General features: G+C 35.0%; 1 protein-coding gene across 1 annotated transcript in view; it reads left to right on the top strand.

Annotated features, from left to right (window-relative positions):
- TMPRSS11D (transmembrane protease, serine 11D) overlaps positions 2,181 to 11,640 on the top strand; it is a 60,032-nt gene continuing 50,572 nt past the window's right edge. The window contains exon 1 of the mRNA XM_013964668.2: positions 2,181 to 2,306. Coding sequence (XP_013820122.1) covers positions 2,299 to 2,306 — 8 coding nt within the window. The 5' untranslated portion in view covers positions 2,181 to 2,298. The remainder of the gene's footprint in view (positions 2,307 to 11,640) is intronic.

Raw genomic sequence — 11,640 nt, 5'->3', positions numbered from 1 at the left:
AGCCCATGGCAGACAAGAAGAGGATTCTGATATTTTTTGTACAATGTCATTCTATACACCTTATTCTTGCAATGACCACCTTTTGTAGGATAGAAAAGGTCAAGCCCTATCCTGCCACTCCCTGAGGATCTGAAAATTAACAGTCAACATCTTATGAATTAGTCCCTGTTAAGAGCAATCCCTTTGCTTCACAAACCGTAATTTCATGCTCCACCTCTCCTTCCGTGTTGAGCTCATCACAGGAAAGCAGGAAGATGCTTTCAGACTGAATACAGTTTTCCCCATGCCTTTCCCCTGACTCATTCCCAATTTCTGTGTAAATAGTGATGGGACACCAGAATCTGCATTAATTCATTTAGTTATTAGACAGTCAAACAATATGTGCTGACTAAGCACCTTCTCATTAAAAAGGACTTTGCTGATTGTTCTAGGAAATACAGAGATGGAAAAGAAAGAACACGTATAGTTGGAGGAAAGTGCTGTCAACAAAAACCAGAAGACAATATACTTCACATCCTTAAAAAAAGTACTGAAACAAAAGCAAATTTTAAAGGTCATTAAAATATTTAAATAATTTGCCCCAATAAACAGTTTTTCTTTTCATTTATTTCAAGGAAATATTTAGCAATGGGGTTAAAAAACATGTTCATGAAGGTGGTCAAAATACTTCATATTAGGAGATGGTTTCAGTATTTTATGATGAATCTATTTGGTGTGATATGATTCTATATGGTTGCATATGATTAAAATTCAGCCATTAAAATTCTTAACAATTGATGGATCTAGGTACTATATTTGCAAGTTTTCTGTAAACTTGAAATTGTATTAAAATAAAAAACTATAATACAGCTTCATATAATACATAGTATCATATGTATAATTTAGTATAATGTATAATGTTATATATAACTTATGTAATAAGTCATAATACAGCTATACAGCTACTGGATACATACATAACTACTAGAAATAATACAGAAGCCATTAGAAATAAAAATTAGTAACAAAGGGATATGCCTATGAAATAATATTGAGCATAAAAAGGCACAGTACAAAGTTATACACTATGATATAACTTGTGAAAAAGATCTGTACATTCAAGGTTAACATGTAAAATGAAAATGGCTTGTTTAGGTAACTGTTTTGTTTAGGTAACTGCTTGTTTAGGTAACTTGTTTATATCAACTGTTTTGATATATTATTTTATTCTTTTTAAAAAGAAAGGTCAGGATGTCAGGCATGAGATATGAAAATGTGTAAAGGAATGGTAGGGAGGAGCCCATGCATTCCTATTCCTGTTGTATGCAAAGCTTTGCACATTATATTTTAAAAATGTGTAATTGAACACTTCTTGAGTTACAGTCCTGGAGTGAATTCATTAGCGAGCCATGATTTACATGATAGTCATAGAAGACCAAGTAATCAGCACCTAATTTTTTCAGCAAGTAAATGAGACTCATAAAGGCATAAATAATTTTTTGCTTAAGCTTCACAATTAACTGGTGAAAAAGTTGAAATCCAAATTCAAATTTCCTAATTCTGTTATACAATTCCAATAATTTAGTATTCATTATTTCTCACAAAGTAACTTCAGCAGAACCTTCCAATCCTTTCCAATACAATACACAGAAATAGCTTTTCTCACTTCCATGCTATTCTACATGGAATTCTCGTTCTGCACTCTGCTTCCCACTCATCTGCTGCAATACTGAGTTAGAATATTTTTTAAAGACATACTCAGACTAAGTGAATTTTAGTTTCAGTTGTTCTTGCTTATCTCACAAATTTGTATACATAATTACTTCTCTGATTTCAAATGCTATGAGGAAAAGAGAATTTTATCAAAGAGAAGGGAGTATTACCAATTAATCTACGGAAAGCATTTTCTGATAGTCTTTCGCTTGCTGTGGCAAAAAATAAGGTGTGTGATAACATGATAACATGGGCAAGAGTGTCACATCCTTTTTAAATTAAAAATTATGATGCTGCAGCCAATGCAGTAGTTATAGCCTTTCACAAAATATATATCACCTGTTATGTTTAATCACACGTTACCAGTATAAATAAAATTTTTACTGATTTGTAAGATTTCCTGTCCATTCTACAAGTCATATGATTGGTTCAAGTTGATTCCTTCAGACTTGTTTAACAAGTTAGGTTTTAATTGTGTGGAATTTCCTCCTTTGCTTCAGTTCTTTCATAGATCACATATAACATATAAGAGTCATTCATCTGAGTGGAAATCTCAGAGCAGTTGCATAGGCAGAAAAAAGGACTTGTTCATTATAAAGGATTAAAATGTATAGGTAAGTTCTGTTTTTGTTTTGAAATTTTGACTATACCATAAAGCATTTGAAACGTATACAGAAGCTTAAGAAATTTTGGTTGTTAGTTACTTCTAGTTACTGTTCTCAAAACTTCATTGCAACTCTTATTAATCAATGTTTACGTAATATGCTTGATATTGTTTAAATAAGGTGCTTGGCTGCTTGACTGAATTTTTAACAAATTGAATAAATCTAAATAGATGACTCAGTGTTATGAACACATATATTTAAATCAGGAAGTGTTTTGGTTTCCTCATGTTTAACTTCTCAGAAAACTGATGTGTGGTTTTAAAATATAATCAGTAAAAAATTCCTTTGTTGTTTTAAAGTTTTTAAGGGTTCTGTATTTTCACTTCTGTCACGATATCACTTTAGCTATTAAATATGAAGTGAATTCTGAAGTTCTCTTTAAGAAAGCAAAAACTGTATTTGTCTACCTTTTATACACTATGATATCATTACTTTCAAGCAAGTTTTTGTTGATACTTAAAAGATGGTATTTGCCTAGTTTTCTTTTCAATAGCTGCTTATCTTCATATACTTCCACATTAAAGAGCAATAAATTGTAGCACAATCTAGAGTCAGATGGTACAATCTCAAAATTATATAATTTGAGATGTTTGTGCTTGCATCTGTGAGTATATTGTTCATTTTGTTTTCCCATGAACACAAAAATAGTGTGATACAAATAAGTCATTTTAAAAGGGAAATAAATGAAGTATGGATAGTTGGTCATGTCAAATGTAGTTGAGTTTATTTTAAATCTCCTGAACTTTAGGAAGGAAGAAATCCAATCAAAATTCAAAAATTTTTAATAAAATATATATAATTGTATGCATTTAAATATATATATAAAACAATAAAAAATGGGTGGCAGGAACTTCCCTGGTGATACAGTGGTTAAGATTCCACCCTCCCAATAGAGGAGTTACAGATTTGATCCCTAGTTGGGGAACTAAGATCCCACATGGTGCAACCTTAAAAAAACAAACATGTGTAGCAGCCTAAGCTTTCAAAAATAAGTATTAATTAATAAGTAATAATATAAGAAAATAATAAAAATAATTTCATATTCATACAAGGGATAGTATAAGAACCTATTAAACTAGGATAAAATCGATAAAATAGCATATATTGTATGTTCCCATTTATGTGAAAATGAATCACAAAATTGTATTTACTCATTGACCCACCTCTAAAAACTATACATATGAAAATGTCTAATGAGAAATATAAAATATTAATGTTTGTTGTGTTACAGTGGTGAGCTTATGAATTATGTTTTTCCCATTATTCCTAAACTTTTTATGACAATGTGGGATTGTTCTAATAATCACAATACAATTTGAAATGATTTTGCTAAAACATTTTTAATTTTGTGAAGAAATTCCTCTGATTAAAAAAAAGTATCCTCATAAATAGCTAAATGTCTTTCAAAGAAAAATAAAAGGAAACCTGTAAACAATGCAAATAATGAAATTGTACAATTTCAGAAAGCCTTGAATCAATCTAATTTCTAAGCTGATCCATCCTTACACTCAATAAGACCCAAACTTTACAGTTACAAAAATAAAAAACAACAACAAACAACAGCTCTTCTTTGGAACTTGGTTTCTATGCAGCATACTTTAAAATATTTTCTCTCTTAAAAATAAGCTGCATCTACAAATAATCAGTTTTTACTTTTTTTTTAACCTGAAAGTACATAATCAGAAATTAGTTTTGCTCATTGGTTGGTTGATTTTTATTGTAAGAAGATAACCAGAGTCACTACACCAAATTGGTGAATTTTGAGAATAACAACACTTGTTCATCAATTTGAGGACCCATGACTAGGAAACAATGTCCCTGTCAACCTGAGTAAACAGAATTTTCAGTGGAAACGGGAAACCTGTTACTCAAATGGCATGGGTAATTTAAAAACAGCAAATTTTTATTTTGATAAGACATATGCCTGAGTTTAATGGTGGGAGGAATTAATTAAAACTTTCAGTTTCCTTTTACTGGAATATCCCCATCAGCATAAAGACACACCCTACTATCTTCAATTTAAAATAAATAAATAAATAACTTAAGCTTCACTATCTTCCAGTTCCTCCATATGCTCTGAGGGAGCAACTGGGTAGGGGAAGTGATATGAAAGTAACGTTTTTAGGTAATTCTAGGTCATTTTTAGGTAAAATAATCAGGTAATTTTGCGATACTTTTGGTTGACAGTGGGGTCTCTTAAATGGTTTGTGTGTGTGTGTTAGTTGCTTAGTCGTGTCCGATTCTCTGCAACCCCATAGACTGTAGCCCACCAGGCCCCTCTGTCCATTGGATTCTCCAGGCAAGAACACTGGAGTGGGTTGCCATTTCCTTCTCGAAAAGGAACTATAGAAAGAAAGACAGTGAGGTTGTTCAGTCATGTCCAACTCTTTGCGACCCCATGGACTGCAGCCTACCGGGCTCCTCCATTCATGGAATTTTCCAGGCAAGAGTACTGGAGTGGGGTGCCATTTCCTTCTCCTTAAATGGTTTGATTACTTGCATATATACTCTAAGACCTCTTTTAGGTTGTCCTCTCCTAAGGGTTGCAAAGATGGCATGTTTCTTTTTTTACCTACCTGTTCACCTCTCTCTGAAAAGGGAAATCCTATCAAAGGACCCAGGAATCTGGGCAGTGGAGTTATCATGATATAATTATTATTCTTTTCAAATCCTTAAGTACCCCAGATTTTCTCAGGTCCTCTAAGAGAGTGTGTTTTCCACTGGATTACATGAAAAGTGTGAAATGAAGTTTGGAAAATAGGATGAAGATTCAAATTTAGAATTTAGCATGTAGTTTAAGGAAAGATTAAGGTAAATGAGAATATCTCAGCTCAGGAACAGACATGTCTTAGAAGGACTCCTCCCACCATAACAAATCTTATTTCCATTTTCTTCCTTTTTGTTCATGCTCATGATATGATTAACTGACTACATAGCTATGTCAGTCAGTCAAAAGACATGGGGAAAAAAGCTATAACTGTCAGAAATACTTTCCAAATTCTGCCTGTTGATTCAATTCTGGTTTGTTAATTGCTATTTTAATTTTCAAAAACCATGCTTAAAATTGTAAAGCATTAGGCAAAGAATATATTTCTCAGTAGAAATTAGGCAAGTGGATACCAACTTATCTTTACAGTAACAGAGCCCAAAACGATGCTTTTAGAGTACAAGATACTATGCATAAGAACTTCAAGCCACAAGCTGAAAGAGCTACCCAATGGGCCAGACCAGAATGTTTAAATAAAAAGGAACCGTCAAGGGTGTGAAATGTTGCTAAAGGTCTATGAGACACTTGTACCCCAATGTTCATCGCAGCACGGTTTACAATAGCCAGGACATGGAAGCAACGTAGATGTCCATTGGCAGACGAATGGATAAGAAAGCTTATCCATTGGTACATATACACAATGGAATAATACTCAGCAATTAAACAGAATACATTTGAATCAGTTCTAATAAGGTGGATGAAACTGGAGCCTATTATACAGAGTGAAGTAAGTCAGAAAGAAAAACACCAATATAGTATATTAATGCATATATATGGAATTTAGAAAGATGGTAATGATGAGCCTATATGTGAGACAGGGAAAGAGACACAGATGTAAAGAACAGACTTTTGGACTCTGTGGGAGAAGGAAAGGGTGCGATGATTTGAGAGAATAGCATTGAAACATGTATATTATCATATGTAAACTTGATCGCCAGTCCAGGTTCAATGTATGAGACAGGGTGCTTAGGGCTGGTGCACTGGGATGACCCTGAGGGATGGGATGGGGAGGCAGGTGGGAGAGGGTTCAGGATGGGGAACACATGTACACCCATGGCTGATTCGTGTGAATGTATGGCAAAAACCACCACAATATTGTAAAGTAATTAGCCTCCAATTAAAATAAATAAATAAATAAACAAAATCTAAAAAAAAAGTCTATATCTTATGTTCCCTTAGAAAATCATGAGGGCCTTAAAGCAATGACAATTGGTCATTTTTTAAATGTCCCCACTGTCTTATAGAGTGACACAATAAGTACTTGATATCTATTGGTTTTTTCCACCATTCATTCAATAAACATTCAATTTAATGTTTCCACCATTCATTCTGTGTAAGAGAGTGCCCATAATATATTAGGTTGATTAATCAATTAATTTAAAAGAGCACAGACAAAAAAATTAACAGACAACTCCATACCACCAATTAATCTCTCTTTAGATCAGTTTATTCATCTGGATAATGGATGAAGTGGAGTAGGTATTCCTGCAGTTCCCTTCTACTGCTAACATTCTGTGATACTGCAGAAAGTTATCACTCTTACAAGATGCCATTACAGACATAAATAAATAAAATGATACCTGCAGTTAAAATTGGGTTTTACCTAAAAGAAGAATATAAAATTTGCCATTTATTGAAAGCAGGCCAGAGTTCTAGGTACTTTACAAACAGAAACCCCTTTAATTTTCACAACCCTTTGAGGTACGTGATTGGCCCTATTCTATGAATGAGGAACAAAGGCTTAGAAAGATTTTTTTTTGTCACTAACCCATGGTCACATTGCGTCTGTCTGGATACAAAACTTGTGATTATCATTACTGTACTATATTATCTTTCTGTATTTTTGTAAAATAAAATAGAAAAAAGCTGAGTAAATAGATCCATTTATCCAGGAGACAGAGAGGGATCTGTTACGGCTCTTCATGCCCATGCTAGAAGCCTTAACAACGTTCACAGAGTGGACAGGGCCTCCCCTCCACTATCTAACCCACCTCTCACTGTACAGATACACTTAAACAGACCATCACAAACTTCCGTCCCTCATGAATTTGACTGGCTGCACACTGACAAAGGGCCAAATGTCAGACAATAACTCTAGTTTTGTTAACACAGTTCTTTATCCTCACAACAACCTGGAGGAAGGTACCATTATCTCCTCTATTTTGCAGATAAAGTAGTAAGGAGAAATAAGGTAACTTCCCAGGTTCATGCAGCAAGTAAATAGCAAAAATAGAACTTGAACTCATGTAGTCCAACTTCAGAGTCTATACTCTCAACTGTGGCTCCTCTCACAGAACTTAATCTACCAGGGAGGGGAGGGAGGTGATGTGGGAATGGGGAGATAAGAAAAATATAAGCAGACAGACATTCTTAAGGGAATAAAGTGTTTGCAAAAATTTAGTGTGTAGTAGATGCGAGAGAATCTACCAAATAGAATGGTCATGGAGTGAGAAGGAACCATTTATGTGAAGCAAGAGAAAGGAGAGAATACTGTGAAGGTGGTCAGGAAACTCACTGATTTTTCAGTCAATGACAAAGGAGAAAACTCAGGTTCATAGAAGTGATTTGCCTAATGTCAAGTAGCTTTGCTGATCTCTTCCAACAGTGTTTTCCTCCACACTATGTAAACTGCTTCCCAAGAAAAGAGATATATCTGCAGCATTTTTACTAAGTTCTGAAGAATATATTCTATTGTGTAGGTTTCAAAAAAGTTAGCACCAAGACCCTGGAACTCTGTTCATTTCATATGACATGGAATCCTCCTGGGAAAATGATACAGAGAATCTCAATTTTTTCCTCTGCCTCTTTAGAAAACCTGGGCAAGAAGCCACTAGGATTAAGTTCTGAAGGGTTGTTGTTTTAAAGATGTTGTTTTAAAAAATATACTGATGCAACTAAATATTACTCAAGAGCATTTGAAACAACTAATCTTGGGTTTGGTCCATGATTCATTAAAAGCTACTTCTTTTCCCTATGAGAACAATTATCATGTACTGGACATAGTTAAATAGAACTAGCCACGAAGAATACATACGAGGTTCTGATTTCGGTCTTCACTCTTTCCAAGTTATGGGTAATAACACTTAACTAGTAGCTCTGAGAGAATAGTTCAGTCAATTTCCAGATTCTCTACTCTATCATGCCCACTAACATTCCATCCAGCTTGTGCTGAAATGTCTTTCTTGCTTTAGAACCTACACTAATACATTTTTACTTAACTTGTACATTGCATTTTCTTTCTTCCACCCCATCATTCACTGTAACTCCTCTGTGCCCCTACAAGTAAACAATGTTAAAAATCTAGTATATATGTTTCCACACAAATGAAACCAGATTGTCTCATTGGCACTTATTAGAATTTTTTAAATTTGTGTCTATAAAGAATAATCAAATCAAACATTGTAGGATAAACACATTTAGAGCACACACACAAAAAAATGCTTCCTTGTGCTTCTTCAGAGTATGATATACCAAATTTCTCACCTCACTGAGACATGCTTTGTACAAACAATGAAACCGGAAATACCCTGAGGCTCTCAGTTTGGTATTACAAATCAGATCACATTGAGTTAGGAGTATGAGCCCCTAAATACTACACTCATTTATTTCCTATAGAAAACAAATACATATCTGGTTTTATATTAGGGTCAGTATATTTGACAAAGCAGTAAGTTAAGGTTTTCAACATTTCATAATGATCTTATAGGAGGATTATCTCCATTGTACTTGGACTTTCAGGAAACAGAGAAAAAACTAGGATGCCTTTACTAAAAATCACTCTTCTCTGCCTTGGACCTATTCTGATCTAATTGTATCCAAAATTTTTGCTCCACAAAGTGTGGTCTTTGGACTAATAACATCAGCATCACCCTGGAACTTGTTAGAAATGCAGAAGCTTGGGCCCAATCCCAGATTCACTAATTTAAATTGGCATTTTAACAGGCAACTCATATATATACTGAAATATAAGTACTAAACAAACCAGTTGAAACTAAACAGCTACAAGGTAGTTTCCAAGCATTATTCAAAATGGAAAGAGAGTTACAGCAAGACGTACTTCTTTGCATTTATATATGAATGAGCATGCCCTCTAAGCTGGGTGTACAGTAGCTCTCCCATTGCTTTCTTGCAGAAACACAGTGATTTAGGCAAGTCAGAACTCACAGAGGAGCATTTTCTTAACTGAGTTCCAGGAACACTATGCTCCTCAAAATGTTAGGTATTTCAGAAAGAAATGTTTCTGCACTCAAATAAGTCTAGGGGACACTGTTATTTAGTCAGTTCAGGCTGCATAAGAAAGGAAGAAATGGGAGAACTGGGGAATGTATAGAAAATAAATGGGATTTTTTTGATCATTTAGCAGACGGAATTTAAATATAAGTTTTTCTCTAGGACTTCTTACCTTTTTTTTCTACCCTGACAAGTGACAGTAATGTGTATGATAGACTTCTGTAGATCTAACCAGGCTTATAAGCAATTCCCAATGCACTCCTTGTAACGTCACTCAAAAAATAAATAAATAAAAGGAAAACACAAATGAGTGAGAACAATGTTATGGTGGAATTATGCTTTAAGTTGTGTATAAATAATTTCAAAACTCTGAAGCTTTAACTATTACTTTGAACAATTCGCTTGCTATTGTTGCTGTTGTCATTAATGATAACACACCACTGCGTTCTAATATCTAGCGGAGAATTGCTTTAGAGGAAACGGCACTGAAACTTGAACTGAATGGGTTCCGTTCAGTTCAGTTCAGTCGCTTAGTCGTGTCCGACTCTTTGCGACCCCATGAATCACAGCACACCAGGCCTCCCTGTCCATCACCATCTCCCGGAGTTCACTCAGACTTGCATCCATTGAGTCAGTGATGCCATCCAGCCATCTCATCCTCGGTCAATCCCTTCTTCTCCTGCCCCTAATCCCTCCTAGCATCAAAGTCTTTTCCAATGAGTCAACTCTTCTCATGAGGTGGCCAAAGAACTGGAGTTTCAGCTTTAGCATCATTCCTTCCAAAGAAATCCCAGGGTTGATCTCCTTCAGAATGGACTGGTTGAGTCCTTTTTTGTCTCTGTGAGTTCAAGTCCACCTTCACTGTCAATTATTCTTTGAAAGTTCGGTAATTTTGTTATTGCAGTAAGTTGAGAATCATAAAAGATAAACAATTTTAACAGCTTTATTGAAATGTAACTATGTATAATAAAGTTCACCTAAGTGTACAATTCAGTGGTTTCTAGTATACTTAGGGTTGTACAACCATCATCAAAATCAAATTTAAGAACATTTTTATCATCCTAATAGATTTAATTTTAAAAACTAATTTCAAACATTCATTTTTAAAAGAGCATTTTGACAATAAAATATCACATCCCATGCTTGACATATATACACTACCATGTGTAAAGTAGCTAGCTAGTAGGAAGCTGCTGTATAACACAATTTGTTCACCTTGGTGCTCTATGATGACCTAGAGGGGTAGGAAAAGGGTATGGGAGGGAGGTGCCAGAGGGAGGGAATATAAGTATACACATAGTTGATTCACTTTGTTGTATAGCACAAATGAACACAATATTCTAAAGCAATTATACCCCAATAAAAAATAAAAATATCACATGTATATGGTATCATGAATATTCCTTTGCAATTTGCAGAAAGATGGCAAAATAATGTTGATGCCAATAAAGGTTAAATATCATCTTTAGGCTTCCTTTGTGGCTCAGCTGGTAAAGAATCTGCCTGCAATGCGGGAGACCTGGGTTCAATCCCTGGCTTTCAGAAGATCCCCTGGAGAAGGGAAAGGCTACCCACTCCAGTATTCTGGCCCGGAGAATTCCATGGACTGTATAGTCCACCAGGTCACAAAGAGTCAGACGTGGCTGGGTGACTTTCACTTCACTTTAGTTTAAAAAAAAAAATGTAAAGGAAAGGAAAAGGAAAGAAAAAAGAAAAAATCTAGTCTTTAGAAACTAAATCTATATAGGAAAAATACTATTTGGAGGGATACAGACAAGCAAATCTTCAATTAAATAGTTATTTCTTACTCTGAAACTACTCTGGGCTCAATGATTCAGTCAGTAGCTACCTACACTTTATAGAGTTCAGATGGAGTACTAATACGGAGAGCAGTGCCCTCTAGAGTACATGCTAATCTTTTCCTAACGTTAATCAGCCAAGAAGACAGGGAACCTGTGTCAGGACTTTCTCTGATACAGTGTGTGTACTGATACACCAGGTACATGTGTTTTTAGTGGTAGAGGCAAGACAGCATGACTCCATGACTGTGGGTTTGGTGATTTCTAGAGAAATATTCTTAAAATATCAGCGTCTCAAGTTCCAGAAGTAGCTTACTGTTCGGTTGTTTCAGATCACTGAGGCAGGCTCACTTTTGCAGACAGTGTCACTGTGTACCATAGCACCACGGTGCCTGTTTGCATACTGAAAAGGCTCCATCATCTCAGTTATAAAAGCAGAACCTACCCTTTGGGCAGCTGTACCGTTTCAGCAAAGTTGACTTTCCTT

Source organism: Capra hircus, chromosome 6 (assembly GCF_001704415.2).
Source record: "Capra hircus breed San Clemente chromosome 6, ASM170441v1, whole genome shotgun sequence".
Taxonomy (NCBI): Eukaryota; Metazoa; Chordata; class Mammalia; order Artiodactyla; family Bovidae; genus Capra; species Capra hircus.
Note: the sequence above shows the minus strand (reverse complement) of the source record. Positions and strands in the feature narration are given on the sequence as shown.